General features: G+C 39.0%; 4 protein-coding genes and 3 long non-coding RNA genes across 13 annotated transcripts; 5 read left to right on the top strand and 2 right to left on the bottom strand.

Annotated features, from left to right (window-relative positions):
• Positions 1–31: 31 nt before the first annotated feature.
• Positions 32–7,953, top strand: LOC124340514 (facilitated trehalose transporter Tret1-2 homolog). 4 transcript variants are annotated; one of them, XM_046793088.1, is made up of 11 exons: positions 4,061–4,160; positions 4,577–4,670; positions 4,742–4,986; positions 5,048–5,367; positions 5,798–5,856; positions 5,958–6,037; positions 6,136–6,359; positions 6,433–6,597; positions 6,702–6,787; positions 6,866–7,148; positions 7,217–7,953. In XM_046793088.1, the coding sequence occupies exons 4-11, from the start codon at positions 5,311–5,313 to the stop codon at positions 7,808–7,810; spliced, it is 1,548 nt and encodes a 515-aa protein (XP_046649044.1). In that variant the 5' UTR covers positions 4,061–4,160; positions 4,577–4,670; positions 4,742–4,986; positions 5,048–5,310; the 3' UTR covers positions 7,811–7,953. The 4 variants fall into 4 exon arrangements, with proteins under 4 accessions (XP_046649043.1, XP_046649046.1, XP_046649045.1 ...); XM_046793089.1 differs by having other exon boundaries at positions 3,513–4,076; positions 4,577–4,986; XM_046793087.1 differs by lacking the exons at positions 4,061–4,160; positions 4,577–4,670; positions 4,742–4,986; ... (5 more) ...; positions 6,702–6,787; positions 6,866–7,148 and adding exons at positions 32–526; positions 614–1,138; positions 1,539–1,597; ... (3 more) ...; positions 2,403–2,488; positions 2,592–2,871.
• Positions 7,954–8,234: 281 nt separating this feature from the next.
• Positions 8,235–9,890, top strand: LOC124340571. 2 transcript variants are annotated; one of them, XR_006918068.1, is made up of 7 exons: positions 8,235–8,342; positions 8,437–8,535; positions 8,593–8,819; positions 9,105–9,195; positions 9,261–9,391; positions 9,473–9,701; positions 9,763–9,890. XR_006918068.1 is itself a non-coding variant. In XM_046793165.1 (3 exons), the coding sequence occupies exons 1-3, from the start codon at positions 9,279–9,281 to the stop codon at positions 9,823–9,825; spliced, it is 405 nt and encodes a 134-aa protein (XP_046649121.1). In that variant the 5' UTR covers positions 9,231–9,278; the 3' UTR covers positions 9,826–9,890. The 2 variants fall into 2 exon arrangements, 1 of the variants encoding a protein (XP_046649121.1); XM_046793165.1 differs by lacking the exons at positions 8,235–8,342; positions 8,437–8,535; positions 8,593–8,819; positions 9,105–9,195 and having other exon boundaries at positions 9,231–9,391.
• A 43-nt stretch (positions 9,891–9,933) lies between these two features.
• LOC124340582 lies at positions 9,934–12,101 on the top strand. 2 transcript variants are annotated; one of them, XR_006918099.1, is made up of 7 exons: positions 9,934–10,304; positions 10,367–10,458; positions 10,654–10,713; positions 10,820–10,970; positions 11,027–11,319; positions 11,438–11,607; positions 11,699–12,101. It is a non-coding gene; the product is annotated as an uncharacterized LOC124340582 (long non-coding RNA). The 2 variants fall into 2 exon arrangements; XR_006918098.1 differs by having other exon boundaries at positions 10,634–10,713.
• An 8-nt stretch (positions 12,102–12,109) lies between these two features.
• On the top strand, positions 12,110–14,553 carry LOC124340583. Its single transcript, XR_006918100.1, has 6 exons — positions 12,110–12,287; positions 12,349–12,509; positions 12,698–12,874; positions 12,948–13,086; positions 13,250–13,344; positions 13,412–14,553. It is a non-coding gene; the product is annotated as an uncharacterized LOC124340583 (long non-coding RNA).
• A 15-nt stretch (positions 14,554–14,568) lies between these two features.
• On the bottom strand, positions 14,569–17,043 carry LOC124340591. Of its 2 annotated transcripts, none has more exons than XR_006918110.1 (7): positions 16,829–17,043; positions 16,646–16,746; positions 16,507–16,573; positions 16,276–16,443; positions 15,950–16,208; positions 15,020–15,118; positions 14,569–14,934 (listed from the first exon to the last, which is right to left on the bottom strand). It is a non-coding gene; the product is annotated as an uncharacterized LOC124340591 (long non-coding RNA). The 2 variants fall into 2 exon arrangements; XR_006918111.1 differs by having other exon boundaries at positions 16,523–16,573.
• Positions 17,044–17,360: 317 nt separating this feature from the next.
• On the top strand, positions 17,361–18,282 carry LOC124340572 (elongin-C). The gene is made up of 3 exons (XM_046793166.1): positions 17,361–17,511; positions 17,770–17,957; positions 18,044–18,282. Exons 1-3 carry the CDS (start codon positions 17,497–17,499, stop codon positions 18,183–18,185), a joined length of 345 nt encoding a protein of 114 aa, XP_046649122.1. The 5' UTR covers positions 17,361–17,496; the 3' UTR covers positions 18,186–18,282.
• A 227-nt stretch (positions 18,283–18,509) lies between these two features.
• On the bottom strand, positions 18,510–19,482 carry LOC124340566 (40S ribosomal protein S17-like). The gene is made up of 4 exons (XM_046793159.1): positions 19,337–19,482; positions 18,986–19,137; positions 18,751–18,922; positions 18,510–18,680 (listed from the first exon to the last, which is right to left on the bottom strand). The coding sequence occupies exons 1-4, from the start codon at positions 19,337–19,339 to the stop codon at positions 18,570–18,572; spliced, it is 438 nt and encodes a 145-aa protein (XP_046649115.1). The 5' UTR covers positions 19,340–19,482; the 3' UTR covers positions 18,510–18,569.
• Between the last annotated feature and the right edge of the window lie 680 nt (positions 19,483–20,162).

Raw genomic sequence — 20,162 nt, 5'->3', positions numbered from 1 at the left:
ATCAGAGTAAAATTAATTAAAATTTACTTCTTCCTTAAACTTTATTTCTCTTTCCATTATTTGGTCATCCACCCAAAGGTAACTTTCTATTTCATCCGTGGTCATCAAACTGGCTTATCGCTACAAAACTTTTTATATTTATAAATTGAGTCCGGGAAAGCATGAGTTCTCATGGCAATTCGATTCACAGGAGGGTTCCTCTTAAAAAACCAAGGACATTGAAGCTAAAAATACTGATGAAGAACACTTAACTAGTGATGACGTAATGTACGTACAATTCGGAATTGCTCTCACACCAAAGAAAAGTTGGTTACCATCGACAGCTAGAAAGGCGGATCTGAGAAGAACAAAGCTTCGTTCGCATTGTTAACTCTTGCAAATTTGACACAGAAAACGTACCTTTGAAACCTTGGGAAATCTGAAATAATTATAGTGAAAAGGATGACTTGCACCTTTTTGACTTTGGATTGCTCTTCCGCCCACAAGTATAGTTTAAAAGCTCGTCAGCAAGTTAATCGGAAAAGAGGTAATTTATTATTGTACACAGTTTTATTTAATTTATTTAAAAATAGGAGCTTTTAAATTTCTAACGGTTTGGACTTTGGTTTTATAGGTGATGCATAAAATTTGAGAGATGAGCCCTTATGTCCATCGAAAGAATGCTCCTTTCATAACATCCATGCGGTCAAGGTGAATACGTAAATGTAAGGTTCGTTTATCCTTGAAAGTTAATGTTACACGAGACATCATATAGCCACCGTAGTGTAAAACTAGTTCAGCAGGAGTTCCTTATGTGGCCATGCAGAAGTTCCAAGGATAAAATGACGTGAAGAAGAGATTTGTAAAGAGAAAGGTGGAAATCCACCTTTCCCGCTTTTCCCGCTTAGGGCAATAGAATCGAATCATTAGGGTCATTATTTGTCTAGCAAGTACTACTCATACAAATAACGTCGGAGGCGATATAAGAAGCCGAAATCGGCAGTGTAAAATTCACTCGTCCTACTCTCACCTTCGAGATCGGCGGTGCTCACGCTAGTTCCCTGCACTTCATATTCCTGCCATCATGGGTGACTGTTCAACAACGAAAATTCGCAAAACTATCCCGCCGTTCAAAAACTGGCCTAAAGTGGCTCCGCAGGTAAAAATAATATTTTCAATTACAAAAGAAAAAGTATTTCTTTCATTGTTACATTTAAGGTGATTGTGTTGTCAGCAGAAAAAATGCTTTGTGATTGTTGAATAGTGGGTCTGCGATACGGTTTTAAACAAGAAAAGCCTACCAATTATTATCCTTTATTAATATAGTGCGGTCGGTTTGAGCGTGAGATACCAACCGATCTGATAGGAAATCAAATTTCCCGGTGGGAAAACCGGGAAACAAAGAAAAAGAGAAACGTGGGTCAAAGAAAGTAAAGGAATTCCTTCTTTTTCTTGAAATAAAAGTGGTCCATTGAAAGGAAAGAAAGTAGAGAGTTGTTAACCTTATGTCCATGTCAATAAAATGACAGTTTTCTCTTTCTTTGTCTTTTGTCATTTAGATTATTTGCGCGGCTTCAGCATCATGGGCCATGCTCTGCACCGGTCTCGTTCGTGGATGGTAATAATAGAATTCATTTTTAGTTGTTATGTCTGTCTTGTATTTTTATTTAAACTTGTGTTTTATGCGAAAATTACAGGAGTTCGTCTGCCGTTCCGCAGTTGACTTCTGCGAACAACGAAACCTTGCATCTCGAACGAGAGGAAGCCGCATGGATAAGTATGATTTAATAAATATGCAAATAAATTATAAGGATTTACTTTCTAATTTAAAGACAATTCTATTTTTCCAGCGTCTTTGCCTCCACTTTGTGCCATTTTTGGCAGTTTGCTGATCGCCTATCCAATGGAAATGTACGGCCGCCGGATGACACTGGCAACTATGTCAATACCCTACGTTTTGGGTTTTTATCTGATGGGATTGTCGTATTACGTGGATTGGGCGCCTCTTCTTTTTATTGGTCGCACCATCACTGGCTTGATTACGGGTGCATCGGCACCCACTTCTCAGATTTATGTAACCAACATCCTCACTACATAAATGTGATCTCCCATTATTAATGGTTAATTTCTTTATTACAGGTGAGTGAATGTGCTTCCCCAAGGGTGCGAGGAGCTCTAGGATCATTTACATCCACCTTCATGTCGTTTGGTATCTTGATTGCTTACATTATTGGAGCTGTCGTCGAGTGGCAAGTAATGTGCTTCGTCATTGGATCCCTGCCTATCGTCTTGGGTTTAGCAATGGTAAACAAAAGATACATCCTAGAGACTGTTATTGAAGAGAAATTACAGGTAGTCATATGTTGTGACCCTCGGTGTAACCTTGTGAATTTGTTTTTGCTTTGGCTATCTTTATGGCATAGCTTTTGATGCCGGAGACTCCTTCTTGGCTCGTTTCTCACGATCAGGAATCACAGGCCAAGGTTGCACTTCAGCAACTTCGCGGCAAGTGAGTATACGATTACAGCAACTTGACGTTGACTTGATATTCCATTTCCAGTTCCATTTCCCCTTGGATTCATGGCCATGTTTTCTCTTCCTTATATTTTCAGATACACGGACGTTGAAACGGAATTTGAGCGCATCAGAACAAACGCCAACGCGCAACTACCAAATTCAAGCTATGCCAAAATACTAACCAACAGCTATTTAATGAAACCCTTGCTCATCTCCATGACATTGATGTTCTTCCAGCAGTTTAGCGGCATCAATGCTATCGTCTTTTATTCCGCCAGCGTGTTCGAAGACGCCGGTAGTAGCTTAGATCGTTTTGTATCCAGCATCATTATTGGTCTTGTGCAAATGGTGTTCACTATGGTTTCGGTTCTCTTGGTAAGCATATTTCTTTGGCTTTGATTAAGGACAATAACTGTCATGTTTCCGTCTTTAGGTTGATCGATTTGGACGTCGAGTACTACTAATGATTTCCGGAACTTTTATGGCGATATCGCTCTCCGGATTAGGTTCCTTTGTTTATGTGAAAAATTCTTGGAAAGAGTTGTCTGTTGTTGTGGATGACGGTACAGTGGCAGAGCCGACTGTAATTGCTGAACTGGGCTGGCTCCCTTTACTCTGCCTCATGACTTTCATCATCTCTTATTCCATCGGTTTCGGCGCTGTACCTCAATTAGTGATGGGCGAGCTTTTCCCTTTGGAGTATCGTCATCGACTTGGTACCATTTCCGCCTCTTTCAGCCTAGGCTGTACATTTCTGGTGGTACGAACTTTTCCTCTGATGACCAGCACTATGGGACTTGCCAGTGTTTATGGTCTCTATGCAGCATGCTGCTTGACGGCCGTCGTTTTTGTCGGACTTTTTCTCCCTGAAACTAAAGGGAAAACTTTGGAAGAGATCAGTAAATTCTTCGGTCAGCCAGTACCAAAAAGTGTTGCAACTTGCATTCAACCTGAAAATGAACCTCTAGCCCTTGCAAATGCGGCAGTAGAAAAAATTTGATGAAATTTTCTTTCTTTTATTTTTTAGAGCTAAATTTGTTTTGATAAATTCTGAGCTGTTCTGTGATCATTATAAGTTTATCTTTGTGACTTTGTCAATGCCGAAACATAAGTGTCAATATTTACCAGATACATATACCTGCGGATATTATTGGAGCGGCCCAAAAGTAAAAAAATTGTTTTGTAAGAAAGGAAGGATCCGCTTTGTTATTCGTATTTTTCTTTCACATAGATTTCTTGTTGTATTTTTAATGAAAAGAAACATAAATCCAGCATCGACACAACTAAGTAATAACAAAATAAAATAAGTAAATAACTTTTCGGAAAGTTCAGAAATTTCGCTAACACGGAAGTCCCTCGATATTTGCCACACATATGGTATTTTACCGGAATTGATTGAACATGTAATAAATAACTGCGCGGATTATGCGGAATACTTTGTTTCCAGTATCGACTGCAACAACAGTTCACAGTTTGTAAATTTGAAAACGTGTTTAAACCTCACTTTCTCATTTTGTTTCTGAATTTTTACTTTCAATTAATTGCGAGTATTAAAGTGGAACAACTCACTGCAAAGCAAGGTGAAACTAATTATTGTGTCTATTACAATCCAGTTGAATAGCTAAAAGCACAGACTAAGCTATAAGTTATAAAATAATTAAAAGGTGAGATGTAGACTCTTAGACTGCATATTATTGTTTCCTACTAATGTTTATTTCCTCCTTTCTGTGAAATCTAAATTTATGTGTCTGTCTATTTGTGAGCTTCTTGCACCGTTTGGCTGTCTTGCTTTTGGAATCCACGATTCATGCCATTAGTTATTTAACTTGATACACAATATTGGAGAAAGTACTCTTCATTCTGTATCATCTGTATCATAGGACGTTTACAGTTATAAATGGATTGTCTTTGCGAACATCAAGTTAAATACCTCTTTGCAAATAACCTTTCAAAACAATTGTTTAACATCTATCTTGCAATTAAAATTTTTATTTGCTGATTGTGTGTCAAGTGACAGTTTAAATAATTAAAATGTTATGATGTTAACTGATCCACAAAAAATTTATTTTTTGCTTAATAGGATGGAAAACAAATTGATAAGATTTCATTCAGGGCATCAGAAACAGAAGCTGTTACACTTTTCCTTGTCTGCCAATTGAAATGGCAAGACTAAGGTTTTTTTAATCAGATTAAAAGTTTTTTTTCTTCAGCGTATTCCTCCACTAAACTTGTTATCGTGTTATAGGGTATCAAACTGACGAATGCTCGAAATGTGAGATAGATGATCCGCTGATTCCATAGCAAGGAGAATGTTGTCATCTGGCAAGTATTGCACATTCCCCAAGCAACCATCATGGTCCGGATGCTACTCACGCTTGTCCTGTTATGTAAAAGCGGTAAAAGTATCCCCTTTCAACCTTGAGGGCTTTTTCTTTTATATCTCTACCGATTTGTCCAGCATGATGCGCTCCACCGAGACTATTGGTTTGCGTAAGTACTAATCGATAATCGCTAATATATGATAATGATTTTCACTTTCGTACTTTTCAAGGATGCATCTTATATATGGAGTGATGCAAAGACAAGAACTTGAAAGACCAACAATCCGGAAAAGCAAGTAAAGTAAAGTAACTTATGGGGGAGAGTCATTAGGGTCACGTTACCTATGCAAGAGTCGTTGGAGGCGATAAAAGTGACCAGTCTCTGACGTTCAAAAAATCATTCACTCTTGGGACTTGGAGAAGAGCGGTGAAACTTGTGCGCGCCTTATTCCCTATCAACTACCGCCAGCAAAGTAGTTGGGTTTAGACAATTATGAAGACTCGCAAGACTGTTCCCCCCTTCAAAAATTGGCAGAAAGTAGCTCCGCAAGTAAGTTATTTAAAAATTCTGCTTTAAACATATTTCTTGTTTAATTTTTGTTTGATTCCTCCATGGTGATTGTTCGGACTCTCATTTAAAGTTGTCTAGGATTTCCTATGAGCATGGGGTTCCTAAGACAGCCTTAGGCTAAATTGCTCTTAAATATCATTTTGATGAGGGGAGAATAAAGATAGGCCGAAGGCGATATTCTATTGAATTACAACCTCTAATATTGCGGGTAGTCAAAACGTGAGAGCGCAAGCAAGTGGAAATGGATTTTTCGGTTTGAACTCCACAAGACAAAGAAAAGAGAAACATGGAACAACATAAAAGAGATAGAGAGATAGTCACAGAAAAGAAAGTTGCGGGGGTTTGTCAACCCTGTTCTATACAAAATTGATTTGTTTTATTCCTTCTTTTGTTATCGTTTAAAATTTAGATTGTTTGCGCAACTTCAGCCTCATGGGCCATGCTCTGTACAGGTCTTGTTCGTGGATGGTAATATCTCGCTTTCGATTTCTAATTGTCTACTTAAATTATCTTATCTTACTTTTATTTTACAACCTAATGTTTGTTATTTATTTAACGCGATAATATAGGAGTTCGTCTGCCATCCCGCAGTTAACGGCGGAGAAAAATGATACGCTGCATCTGGAACAAGAAGAAGCTGCTTGGATAAGTACTGGAATCTTTGGCTTACAAACGTTACCGTCTATTTGCCTTGTGTTACACCATTTGGAAGTCTTACTCATAACTGTTGATGTTGACTTTTCTCAGCATCTTTGCCACCACTTTGTGGCATTTTTGGCAGTTTGATGATCGCATTTCCGATGGAATTTTTTGGTAGACGCATGACTCTTGCCACCATTTCAATACCCTACGTTTTGGGTTTTTATCTGATGGGATTGTCGTATTACGTGAATTGGACGCCGCTTCTCTTCATCGGACGTGTTATCACCGGATTATTAACTGGAGCTTCTGCACCTACTTCCCAGATTTATGTAATACCTCTCTTTCTTTCAAATTTGATTGGACGCGTTAAACTTTATTTGTTTAATTGATTCAATGTCATAGGTGAGCGAATGCGCTTCTCCAAGGATACGTGGAGCTTTGGGTTCTTTCACAGCCACATTTCTTTCATTGGGGATCCTAATTGCCTACATTATCGGGGCTGTTGTCGAATGGCAAATTCTGTGTTTCATAATCGGATCCATGCCAATTGTGTTAGGCTTGGCAATGGTAAATAAGAGACGTACTTTAATTTACCGATTTATTTATTCCCGTAATATAACCCTATTATTTTTATCTATTGCGTTTTATTGGTTTGTGCTGATCTGTTGTAGATGTTTATGCCAGAGACACCTTCTTGGCTCGTGGCCCACGATCAGGAATCACAGGCCAAGGTTGCACTTCAACAACTTCGCGGAAAGTAAGTTCGCTGTTAACTTTTGTTGGCGGTTGGGGATTTAACAATGTTGTTTAAACGTAACATTTCCTTTACTTTCAGGTACACCGACATTGAGCCAGAGTTTGAGCGCATTAAATTCAATGACAACTCGCATGGGTCTAATAACATCCGCTATATCAAAATATTGACCAGCTGTCACTTAATGAAACCCTTGCTCATCTCTATGGCACTAATGTTCTTTCAGCAATTTAGTGGCATCAACGCTATCGTATTTTACTCGGCCAGTATTTTCCAGGAAGCTGGGAGCACTATAGATCGATTTGTATCCAGCATTATGATCGGAGTTGTGCAGTTGATTTTCACAGTGATATCGGCTCTATTGGTATGACTGCAATCATTTGATAATAACTTTTGACAGTCACAATTAAAGTATGTTATTTTTACCTATAGGTTGATCGATTTGGACGTCGTGTACTACTGATGACTTCGGGGACTTTTATGGCGGTATCGCTTTCCGGATTGGGTGCCTTTGTTTATGTGAAAAAGGCATGGGAGGAATTATCTGTTGTGGATGAAAGTACCGTGGAGGAGCAGAATTTACTCGCCGAACTGGGCTGGCTTCCTTTACTCTGCCTCATGTCTTTCATCATCTCTTATTCCTTCGGTTTTGGTGCTGTACCTCAGTTGGTGATGGGCGAACTCTTCCCGTCGGAATATCGCCATCGAATGGGTACAATTTCTGTCTCGTTCAGCGTCTTGTGTACATTTGTGGTGGTGCGAACCTTTCCTCTGATGGCCAGCACTATGGGACTTGCAAGTGTTTATGGCCTTTATGCAACATGCTGCTTGACGGCCGTCGTTTTTGTCGGACTTTTTCTCCCTGAAACTAAAGGGAAAACGTTAGAAGAGATCAGTTCATTTTTCGGTCAGCCACAACCTAATGATGTGGCAGCAGAAGATCCTTGCATTCCATTAGAACATAAAACGGAGCTTCAAGATTCCTCGTTGGCTGATGGTTTCCCCCTGAAGCCTGGAATGAAGTGATTTCATATCGACCAACTTTATGTAGTCGTTATGTATTTTGATAACATTTTCTTATCAACCCAAGAGCTTTTTACCTTTTTCTGTTATTATTTCACATCGTCGATAGGATAACAATTGATGTTAATACACGTATTCGTGTTTGAGCTTTTTTTGTTACTTGTTGCATCCCTGTAAACATTTATCGGCAGTTGTGCGGTAAAAATGTGGTGAGTAATTGTCTAATTGAGTGAAAATTGAGTGAAATAAACTAATCTATTATGGCGCGCCGAAAGTTATGGCACGCCGAAAGAGTCACAAACAAAATGTTTAAATAAAAAAAAAAGTTTCGCCACAACGCTACCTAGCGGTCAAATATAGAACTGCATGCAAGATTCTCTTTTCTTGGCCAAAAACGCGAAATTTTCTTCGCCTATTAGTCCCGTTTGATGTTGTAATGGTTGTAACACAGACTGTAATAATCTAATAAATCATTTTATCTGATGAGTTAACAATCAACGTTAAGCTAGCTTCGAAAATTACCAATGATTCATAGGTAGACTCGAGTGATTTCGTCTGTAATAACTTGTCGGTGATGTGTTCTATTCCGTGTATATGTTGGATAACCAATGTTTTTCATCAACTCACAGTCAGAGGAAACGTGAAAGTCATGCAAGTATGCAACCTACCGTCAACTATTTTGTTCAAACTCATTGTATTCTACTGAATGTGTCATCAAAATGATACAGGTATAAGCCAACACTAGCTTTATTTCATGCTAAAACATTCTTCTCATGTTTTATTAGGATTAATCTTAATTATCGGCTGTTTCTATTGAACTTGCTAGATCACCAACCCCAGCATGGAACAATCTCTCATTCCATCTTATACAGAATCTTGGATAGCCTATTGGTGGTTTCATTTTATGAATTGTAGGAAGGAATGCCAAAGGCAACTAGCCTAGACAAGTAGCCTACCATACGTTTTTTTCATGAAATTGGCGTTCAGCTGATGCTTCATGCTGTTAAAACAGGTAAACACTGATAATGGCTTAGTCAAAATTTTGTGAATACCTCTTTACATTCTTAGTTATAATTCATCCTAGTTATCATCTGGAGTTTCTGTTGATGTTGGTACTTGGTAGGACAATAACCCCAGTGTGGATACTTGTTGTTTTTTCTGAACATGTTAGCTACAAATAATGCATTATGACAATTGACAAACAAGTATTGATCATCCTTCAAAAATTTTAAACTTTTTTTTTATACTGTAAACTTGTTGCTATGGAAACATAATCAAGGCCATGGGTAATCTTCAGGTTTATTGCAGCAACTTTGGGGAAGTCGCATGAAAAGATGTAGGGCACATACCAACATGTGTTGAATTTATCTGAATTTTTTCCTCAAGCAGTAGGTAGCAGTTAAGTTTAGTTTCTTGCATGTTGTAGTAATATTTTTTGGAATATTTCCTTTAGATTCAACATGACTTTTTTATGCCAAAGTTAGTTGGAACTCGTAACTCAAACCACTCAAACACAGATAAAAACCATTGCTGCTGCTGCCTTACAGCCACAGGCAGGAAAATTATTCTTTATTTCAGAAAATTGTAAGTTTTATTTTTTGTCTGGACAACACCCCCCCCCCCCCATACCCCCAATCTCACTATCCCCGAGCTATACAACAAAAGTGTCGAGTCCTACACCGAGGCTCCAAAGTACTACACAACTACACATGCTGCGCCAGATCTCTACACTGTGGTTCCCAAGTACTGCATCACCAAGGCACCGGTTTCTACACAACTACGTATGCTGCGCCAGCTCACTACACCGAGGCCTCCAAGTACTACTCTGCTCCTGTCGCTCTTGATTTATCGGCTGCATTTTGTCGATATGTCGTCTCTTGGTACCGGCGTCGAGGTAATGCTTGATGTTTCGTTCAATTATTGACTTTTAATTAAAATCTCTATTCTTTTTTCAGTTGAATCGTTTGCTGCCGTTCCATAGACTTGATCCATTGGTAAAACTGAGGAGAAGTTGCTGAAATTCAAAACTCGTCAATAAATTATGTAGATGTAGACAAATTACAAGTGCATATCTGGGCTCCCTTCTTCAGTGGCCCCGTTTCCCTAAATAATCACTAGCCAACGCCCGCCGGTGGTCACTCACTCGCTGCGACAACCAGGAGGAAGGGAGATGTCTGATCGAACGGGGACTTGCAATAAGGCGCATGTTTCGATGAAATCTGTTGGAGGGTCATGAGTCTAATCCGGAAGCCTACTATGATGCATTGCTCTCTTAAAAACTGTTCCTCGGCTCTCTTCGCTCTTTTTCCGGTTTCTCTTAACCATGGCCGGGTAATCTCCCTGGTCGAGTCAGTCGGGCAGTGTCTTCTCCTGCTTGACTGGCTGCAGTTTGAACCGGACGGTCTGTTTAAATAAGAATTTAAATCTAGGACAACGCTTCCTTTGAGCGGCCCGGACAATCCTTAAGGGTTGCCACTCCATCGAGGCTTAAACGAGGGTACGTAATTACACGTTAGTCAAATTACTAAAGCTACAAATTCAATTGTTTGTATTACCCAGATGACGCGGAGGTGTTGCCCATTGAGGGGTTTTGGTGACAAGGAGTCACTGAACAAAACGCTAAACCAAATGAAAAAAAAATATTAAAAAAGGTAATGCTATACTATACGACATGAAGCTTTTGCTTTCGCAGAAAATAATGTGAAATTCTTGCTTAGCAACGAAAACAAAGCGAGTGTCAAAACATTGTTTTACTTGCTTATACATATTGTGGCAGAAAGACGTTGGTCATGTAACGGTGAATTTTTTTCCTTTTTGTTCATGCAGCATCAAACGACACGCGATAGGTTCCGGTGGTCATCAACTATTCAAGGTGGTAGACCTGTCAATGTAAAAGACAGGGTAAGGTTAGCTCCTGTTAATTTGTGGAAATACGATTTTGGTATCAAGTGACTAAAGTTTAAGCCATTACCATTCATGATTTGATATTTATTTTGATATTGGTTTTTGTAGGCCCATTCCCAGCAACGTCAACCTGCAGAAAGAAAAAGGCCAATTTCCATGGCCTTCAGACTCGAAGGTCGCGGAGATAATTACGTAAAACTGGCATGGTGTGGTGCAGAGGTTGGGTGAGAATGACACGTGTTTCAACATTATCAAGCAGGTACAATAGCCGCAAGGGTAAGCTATTTGGTATTAATTTGATATTGGTTATTGTAGACCCATCCCCGGCAAAGTCACCTGCAGAAGGAAAGGCCAGTATACATTTCAATCGAAGGCCATGAATATCATTACGTAAAAGGTGTCATGCAGTGGTAAGAGGTTGGGTGAGAACGGGACGTTTTGCATCATTATCAAGAAGGTAAAATAGCCACAAGGCTTAAGAGAAGGGGTGAGAAAAAGTCGTATAAAAGGCAAGAGAAAAGTCGACAGTATCTCGAGCTCTCTCGAGCGAGTATCTCCGACACGGCAACAACTGCATTCTTCGTGGTAATATCAGTTCGCAATCATGGGTAAATGTTCATTTTTATTTCGAGTCAGAAATGGTAAATCTATTCTATCTTTGTTATTAGTTGTTGATACGACTAGTAGTTACATTCGAAAAATAATATCCAATTGTTTATTGCATAGTTAATTATGGTGTTGTGTTGCTGTTGGGTGTTGTATCGTTGATGTCGACCACGAGAGAAAATCTTACAAAAGGAAAGAGAAAGGGCAACAGAAGTCAATCGAGTGAGCATCTCCGACCTGCAACTAACTACAACTGCATGTTTCGTCGTATTATCAGGTCGCAATTACGGGTAAATATTCTGTATTGCTACGTGGAATTTTGTATCAATTTATATTTTTTTCTATTTCATCATATGCCCGTTATTATTGAATATTGTCTAGTTAACTATGGCGTCGTGCAGCTATTGGTTGTTTCGTCGATATCTGGGTGGTCCACTGGTGTGCTGTTGCCCCTGGGTATGGCGGATACCAAACCGCAACGCCGCCGCCTTACTACACAACAACATATGCAACGACCAGTTACTACACCGAGGCTGCAGTTAGGTTTACAGTTGCACCACCAAGGGTCCAGGTACACCACAGCTCATTCTGCTCCGAGCTACTACACCGAAGGCCAGAAGTTTTATTCTTCCCCGAGCTACCCTACCAAATCGCATGTGCACATCTCCGAGGCTCCTAAGTACTAAACCACCAAGGCACCTGAGACTACACAACTACGTATGCTGTCCCAATTACTACACCAAGGCTCTAAAGTACAACAGCATTAAGGCACCGGACTACTACACGACTGTATATGCTTCCCCAACCTACGATACCGAGGCTCCAGCTCGTTACACCACCAAAGCGGTCGAACACAGGAGCGCCCAAATATGTTAGAAATCAGTCGAGTGAGCATCTCCGCCACCCAACACGGCAGCTCTAAAGTTTCGAATCAACTTCGTTTCAAACAGTGGTACGGCAAAGAGCGAAGGTGAGCTCTTTATTATTGTAATTTTGTGGGATGTGTACTAATGACATGTTTTTCTTTCTAGTCTCTTTTTCGAAGAAGACGAAATCTATTGCAATATCTTTAAGATAGCGGCGGCGTTGCAGTCGTACGTTGACACCGCGTCGTTAAACTTGACATTGTTGGTCGCAAAGCCGAACTTCATGATGGCCGTACCATCACCTACGACAAGCCTTGTTGCCACAGGTAAACATTTTATGCTCAACGAAATTCGTCTTTAAAAGTCTCAATGATTACACCTCTCACCTTTATGGAATGTTGAATAACTTTTATAATCTTCCTACTAGATAGTATCTGAGATCCTATTTAAACTGCTAGCCATTTATTTCTGTGGTTACGAATCACTTAAAAAATGTCTTTCATTTTCTTGCTAGGTGGTAAACGAAAATCTTTACCAATCCTTGAGCGGTGTCCCTAAAGATGTCCACGAGCAAGTGACGCTGTTCCGCAACATTGATGGCCCAGTCCTCCCTAACTATTTGAGCCAATGGACTTCCGAGAACGTGGAAGCGGCAGACGTTAATGTTATGCCCTAAGCTAATGTAGAGGGTGTAAGTTTGGAAGCCAATAATTTAATTAAGGTCAATGCAACATTTATTAAATCTAAAAATTATTCCATCTTAGTAAAACTGACCGTATTGTCGCTGCTGCCGGTATGAACGCAAACACGGATTTGGCTATCGCTTCCGATTTCGAAATAGATTCCAATTTTGGTGGTTATCGAGTCAATGCTGAGCTTGAAGCACGATCGATCGTCCAGTTGGTAAGAATCCTTGAATATTTTTCATTTCATATTGATTGTAATACTTGTGATTAAAAATTAACCAACATTGACTGCTCTGATGTTGTTGTTAGGTAGTTGGTAGATATGAAGTTCTTGTTCAATTAGATTCTAATTATTGGTTTTGGACTTTATTTTTTATTAGGATGGAGATGCTGCGTTTTTTTTGTGATAGCAAATTGGGTCATTATCGTATGAAACATCAGTGCATTCTTCGTCGTATTATTAGTACGCAATCGGGTAAATATTCTATTACATGGAGTTTGCCAGTTATTTAATATTAATGTTCCAATTATTTACTGCTTAGTTAACTACAGTGTCGTGCTTTTGTACCGTTGATGACTGGGTTGACCTGGTGTAATCATGTCTCCTGGGTATGGTGGATACCGAACCGCAACGCCGCCGCCTTACTACACAATAACAGCTACGCAATTACGAGTTACTAGACCACCAAGGCACCAGGGTATTACACCACACCTTGTGATGCTTCGAGCTACTACACCAAAGCCCTGAAGTTCAACTCTGCCCCGAGTTACATAAACGAAGAGGTGGAGTACTACACCATGGTTTCCAAGTACTACACCACCCAGGTATTGGATTGCTACAGGACTACGTATGCTGCTCCAGCCTACTCTACCGAGGCTTCCAAGTACTACTCTGTGCCCAGCTACTACACCGAAGCTCCAGCTTATTACTTCACCAATGCTTTTGAGTACTACACCTAATCGCACAAATACTACTCTGCCCCGAGCTACGCAACTACAACGAAGGCGGACCAGTATTACGCAGCAAATTCTTACCACACAGCGGGTGCTCCTTCGTACTACGTTGCACCGAAAAACTATGACTCAATTTTACTACTCCTAGCTACTACACCGAAAAGGTCGAATATTACGCAACCGCGTATGCTGCCACAGTTTACTACACCGAGAAACCAAAGTATTACTCTGCTCCGACCAATACCAAACAGAGACTCCGGCTTATTACACCACCAAGGCCACCGAGTGTTACACTACAACTAACGCTGCCCCCAGCTACTACACTGAAGTTCCAAAGTATAACTCTGTCCCAAGTTACCAAACCACTAAGACACCTGAATGCTACACTACGACCTAAAATTGCAATTTTATTTAATTGTGTTTAGGATATGTCAGTCATATGTAGTTATTTGTCACTGGTATTATTGTTCTTCATTGAGAAAATAAAAATTTAAATTCGGGTAAACATCTTGTACACAAAGCCTTTTAACCTTGCCATGTTTCCTATACGATTTGTAGATGAAAACTTAAACGTAGGAAAAGTTAAAAGGAATTTTATTGACCCACCTCCACCCACAATTCCACCACACATTTTACAGACACATATAAACATACATCCATACACTTAAGTTAACCCGTTGGCTGCCACGCCATACAACCCGTAGGTTGTTTTCTACTTTCAACGCGTCATGTCTGAAGGATCCATGACCAAGGTGGGACTTGCCATTGCTGACAAGTCCGGGCTGACACGGTGACAGACGAATCCATCACCGCATCGACAAGGGGGAACTGGTGCATTGCCTGATAACAGGCGCCTTGCGGCAAATTTTGGACTGGTGCGACACTCCGACCCCTCGGCATGAAAACCACGAGGCCGACCAGCGCACGCAGCCCGTGCTGGGAGAACAAAGGCGTGGCAGACAACGGGTTAACTAACACTAACACAAACGCAATAATTCCAACAATACGATGATCCACTTTGATGATGAGTCTCGGTGACGGTGGCGATTGTCATTTTCCGTTTTTCAGTGATGGTCACTTTCCATTGCCAGAAGTATTTTGTTGGCGCATTCTAAATCAGATTTTAAAAAATTGGATAGGATTAAAATACAATACACGCAACCTAAATGTGAGTAACTTGTAAATGATGAACTTACATCCATTCACTCCACCGAGTTTCGTTCGCACCAGCAGAAGGGGCAACATCCGACGGAGACTTGCGACGATTTTTAAAGATGACGTCTCCTCCGCATTACCTGAATAAAGACAAACAATTCTTATTAAGTGACATGCCAATAAAAGTTACATGATAGTCACATAATACATTATACAGTACATATAAGGTCATTGATCTGTTTTATTGCTCAAAACTTCAAAGGCACGCTTTAATTTACTTAAAATCTACCTAACAATATCGAGAACTGAACACATAACAAAGCTCACTTGCTAGTCTTCAACAACAAAATCCGGAAGTATACCGGAAGTAACCACAGCGCCTCAACCATTGAGCTGTCGTCAAATTGAACCACATATTCGTGATCTCCATGAAATTTGGGGTCGATTTGGTGTGATTTAAACGAAATCCAAAATTTGGCCAAAATCGAGAATTTTCCTGAACTATAGTTCAGGAAAATTCTCAAGACCGGAAGTACGAAAACGTACAAAAAAAACATGAACTTTACCACAAATTTGACGAGGATCACGAATATGTGGTTCTTTTGTGCGTCAAATCAATATTTACTGAAATAATGACTGAAATGAGTAAACCGGAAGTAGAAAAAAAAGCAATTTTTGAAAATTTAACAAGTGAGCTTTGTTGCTGGAATAGTAATCGTCAGTTATCACTAAATATTTCAACAAAATAACTGCCAATAAATGTTTAAAAAGATGTTCAAAGTAACTAAAACTGACTGTTTTGACAGCTGCAAATTTTCAAAAAGCCATTTAGCGTTACAAAAAAGAAACGTCCAAGTAAAACTTTGTTTGCGCGCAAGAAGGGTCTGATTTTGGAATTATTACACAGACAGAGTTTAACGCAACTAGATTATTAGTAGATAATCTACGAAAGTAAGTCAATTGTCGGGTACCTGGACATTATCCCGTGGTGATTAACTGCAGGTGAGTAACAGCAAAGGGTAGTGACCACTGAAGTGTTCCAACTCGTCGGTGAAGTAAGACAAGTTGTAGCAGCAAAAGCAGAGAAGCTAGATGAGCGTACATCGGGAAGATATAAGGATGGAGCAGAACGTTGCTGGATGATCTCGTTCTGGTTTTGAAGAATTGCTTCCTTATATCGCAGCCTTAACATCTGTGCATCAATGACCACATAGTACTAGATCAAAGGAACTGTAAATGGAAAGAAAGACAAGATATAAATAAAATACGAAATATGGTGAGCAATATTTGTCTCTACCTGAACCAAGTGTATGTCACGGGAATTCACCACTATCTAAATCTGGTTGCGTCACGATATCAGTCATAACACCATCATCATTGTCATTGAGACGATCAATTTTCTTATCGATACGCGCCTTCTTTTGGATGATTATATGATGCTGAACCAAGCGCGCTTTGCTGCTATCTACACAAATATAATTTAAGTTGAAATAAACATATGAAACTTAACATTTAGTCTATGGATTACCACTGAATTTAGCTACCTGGGATTTCAGCACCTTCATCATAAAGCACCCTTTGACACTGCACGAGAACTGTTTTGGTGTTTTCACACAAATCAAAGACAAAATAATGGCAAGCTGCATATGCTTGTCATGAAGACTAACTTGGCCTCATGCTTGTCATGAAGACTATATAATCGCTTAGTCTGATTGCCAGGATTTCCACCATCTGACTTCTTAGGATGATGGGTCCTCCGTTCCAAGGTCTATAAACATGTAAGAAAACACCAGGTTACATCAACTTGTGTAAAAAAAGGAATATAGTTGAACAAATGCAACACTTCTTACCATATTAAGATGGTTTGAGCCTTATTCTTGATAGCATCCACTCTCCCTCCAGCTCAGGTTGACTTGTAAAGCACTAGATTTCCCCTGGTTTATTGATTCTTACTCGTTGATCAATTAAAGTTGTTGTACGTTGCTTCTCTTATTGTTTTCTTCAAGCTGCGTAACAATCCCTTCAAAAGTTGCAGGCGTAACTAATGCCTGCAGAGTTTCTGCAGTTCTTTCGTCTAAAGACGTCATCGTTTAAAAAATGTAAACAAGGGCTGCAAAATCAAAATGGCGACGGAAAGGAAAATACGTAGGGAGAGTTGTCGCCGTTCCCCACCAGACGACACTAGCGTAATAGGGAAGCCGCGAGAGGAAAAGTGGCGCACGACTTGTGCGATATATTGCACTTGTGCAGTCAGACATGGGTTGGAATTTTTATTATTTTTATTTGAAACTTATAAATTATTTAGAAGTTAGATTAATAGCTATAAATCCAACACCCATGTTGATTGTTGAATAACTTTGCTAATGAATTCCGGCGTGAGTCGGCTTCGAAAAAAGAACTGGCAACGTTGAAATAAATGTTGACAACAGTGAAGTCCCATTCTTTTTTTTATATTGAGAAGAGTAAACGTTGTCGTAATCAATTTCTTGATTGTAAATTTGATTGAAATTCCAAAAAAATGTCAGATGGAAATGTAAGGAATTTTTAACTGTTTGCTTTATTTCACACTTCATATAGTCTTAGGTTTAGAAGGGAACTGACCATTCCAAACGTTTTACGTGAAATGACCAATCTTCGATAGTCGTGGATAGTTGAAGTCAATTGAAAACGCTTAAGCTTGAATCATCTTTTGGATTCTTTTTCAATGATATTATTTCACCCATTTTGGCTCTTCAACTAAAATTTTATTCCAGGTGGATATTTAATGAATTTCATTCACTTTTCATTCCAGGAAAACAACTCTTATGGTGGTTGTGAGGGACCAAATGCTATGTATGTGAAGTTGATTTCATCTGATGGCCATGAATTTATTGTGAAACGGGAGCATGCTCTTACTTCAGGCACTATTAAGGCTATGTTGTCTGGACCAGGGCAGTTTGCTGAAAATGAAACCAATGAGGTCAACTTTCGTGAAATTCCGTAAGAAATAAGATGAAAGAATATTGCATTGCATTGCATTAAGATTTTATTAATACATTACTATTTTCTTTTTCTTAACATTTTAGGTCTCATGTCTTGCAGAAGGTGTGCATGTATTTTACATACAAGGTGCGATACACTAACAGTTCCACTGAAATTCCTGAATTTCCCATTGCTCCTGAAATTGCACTTGAACTTCTGATGGCTGCAAACTTCTTGGACTGTTAATTAAATGTACCAAGCTATCATTTTCATGAATCTTACTTCTGGTATCCTCCACTAAATGTGTCTAATAAAATATCAGCAATGCTGATTGAACAAAGAATGATATTGTTTACTTATTTTATGTATGTTGAAGGATAATTTTAATTAAATATTTTTCAGTTCAGTTAATTTTGGCCAAAATATTTTGTTTAATTTAAATTCACTTGTTTTATTGTCATTTTAGAATTTTGTTTAATTTAAATTCACTTGATTTTATTGCCATTAGATACACCATTCTCCTATTAGATTAATTATTTAATAATTACAAGTGTAACAAAAATTGATCAATTGTCCTTGATAAAGAATTGTATTTCACAATCAAACAAGGAGATGGGCAATACAGAAATCTTAACGACGTTGACCACCGTGATGCGGGCCGCCACTGTGTCCACCATGTCCACCAGTATGTCCAGTTGGTGTAGGATTGACTACATGAAGCTTGGGAATTTTCTCCAATTCCTACATTCAAAATAGATGTATACATATCAGAACACAATAGAAAAAATATATCTGAAATCAATGTACTAACCAGCATCTTCAACATCTCCTTGGTCTCAGAATCGATTTCTATAGTGTCCATATCCAAAACAGATTGTTCAGGGACATAGTTATCTCTTCTCTCACGCTCTTCTTCTTGAAGCTTGATAGAAATACCACGAACAGTCTTGTGTTGCAGACGTTTCATCAAATGGGTGACAAACCTGACATAATAACACACATTATAACTCATGAACAAACAACTGAACACAGATCAACAAACATACCCAGCAATCTTGTTCCTCAGAGGTTTGCTAGGGATAATGGCAATCTCTTCACAGATCCTCTTGTTGGTGTGGAAGTCCAACGTCAATCGAGTGTAGTACTTCTCGATGATCAGCTTGGCGGCCTTCTTGACGGTTTTCGTACGAACGCGACCCTACACATGATCAAAAGGCCATGTTTTAATATGAAGTTTTCCAAACATGACAGCAACCGCTAAGTGTCCAAGACTTCTTTTTAACCAAAAACTAATCAGGAATAGTTGCGAGAATGGACTATCTACTTTTTCTCGTTCAATACTTAAAATGATGTTTAAGATTTAAACGGATGAAACTCGATATAATAAGATGTTTTACCATTTTAGAAGAATGTATAAAGTCCTGACGACGACTGACGAAAAAGGACCCAACTGGGAAAGACTGAACGATGCCAAGTTGGTAGAAAAAGAAGACAACGCTTGATGCCGAAGGGGATTGGCGTCTGCAGCTGCGTTACAAAATGATGTAAATGTTTTATATTCGAAAATGAAGCAAATGACAATTTATATTTTACGTATCAGTAAATTTGAAGATTTTTTAGTGAATATTTATAGTGTTCAGTTAGGCTTTACTGAATTTATTTAGATTTTTAATTGTCGAGTCTAGCCTCATGGTTTTGAAAATGCATATATTAGCATATAAATGCAACTTATTGTAAAATAATGTTTCAAATGATGGAAAATTAGTTTCTTTACATATTAACAACTAAATTTTGAATCATTTTATCGAAAAATCTTTAAAAGAGTCGATTCACTTCCCGCCAAATCAAGCTTTGAATCGGCACCCAATTGTAAAGAGGCATTTGCATTTCATGTTTGAAGGTCCATCTTAAAGTTAGAAGGCCCTTTTTACAGTAATTAATATTTAAAAAAATTTCGAATTAAACCACCTTAAAAAATTGTTCAAATGGTAAAAATTTTCTGATCGCGAGTAATTTAATATAAACATCCTATTCTCGAGTCATTCATTATCCAAAAAGCGCTTGGCGGCCATTTAATTCGTCGGTAGGACAACTTCATCGAAAGAAGGTAGGCACGAAACACACAAATATTTGATTGTTCCCGGGCCGGGACACCTTTCAAATCAAACGTATGTCATCTTTATAACGATTATTGAACTCAACCAGTGCCTGGTGGTTGTTATT

This window comes from Daphnia pulicaria, chromosome 5, assembly GCF_021234035.1.
Source record: "Daphnia pulicaria isolate SC F1-1A chromosome 5, SC_F0-13Bv2, whole genome shotgun sequence".
NCBI classification, from domain to species: Eukaryota; Metazoa; Arthropoda; class Branchiopoda; order Diplostraca; family Daphniidae; genus Daphnia; species Daphnia pulicaria.
This window is presented reverse-complemented; position numbering and strand designations above follow the sequence as displayed.

What these genes read in the sequence shown, in the direction of transcription:
- LOC124340566 (XM_046793159.1), bottom strand. An exon ending in CTGAGGAACAAGATTGCTGG is followed by an intron (nt 18,923 to 18,985) that starts GTATGTTTGTTG and finishes TTATTATGTCAG; the next exon opens with GTTTGTCACCCATTTGATGA. An exon ending in AGGAGATGTTGAAGATGCTG is followed by an intron (nt 18,681 to 18,750) that starts GTTAGTACATTG and finishes TTTTGAATGTAG; the next exon opens with GAATTGGAGAAAATTCCCAA.
- LOC124340572 (XM_046793166.1), top strand. An exon ending in GTCAACTTTCGTGAAATTCC is followed by an intron (nt 17,958 to 18,043) that starts GTAAGAAATAAG and finishes TTAACATTTTAG; the next exon opens with GTCTCATGTCTTGCAGAAGG.
- LOC124340571 (XM_046793165.1), top strand. Translation starts at nt 9,279, where the DNA reads ATGCCAAAGTTAGTTGGAACTCGTAACTCAAACCACTCAAACACAGAT. An exon ending in ATTCTTTATTTCAGAAAATT is followed by an intron (nt 9,392 to 9,472) that starts GTAAGTTTTATT and finishes ATACAACAAAAG; the next exon opens with TGTCGAGTCCTACACCGAGG. An exon ending in CTCTTGGTACCGGCGTCGAG is followed by an intron (nt 9,702 to 9,762) that starts GTAATGCTTGAT and finishes TTCTTTTTTCAG; the next exon opens with TTGAATCGTTTGCTGCCGTT.
- LOC124340514 (XM_046793087.1), top strand. Translation starts at nt 1,064, where the DNA reads ATGGGTGACTGTTCAACAACGAAAATTCGCAAAACTATCCCGCCGTTC. An exon ending in ACCGGTCTCGTTCGTGGATG is followed by an intron (nt 1,598 to 1,676) that starts GTAATAATAGAA and finishes CGAAAATTACAG; the next exon opens with GAGTTCGTCTGCCGTTCCGC. An exon ending in AGAGGAAGCCGCATGGATAA is followed by an intron (nt 1,757 to 1,829) that starts GTATGATTTAAT and finishes CTATTTTTCCAG; the next exon opens with CGTCTTTGCCTCCACTTTGT.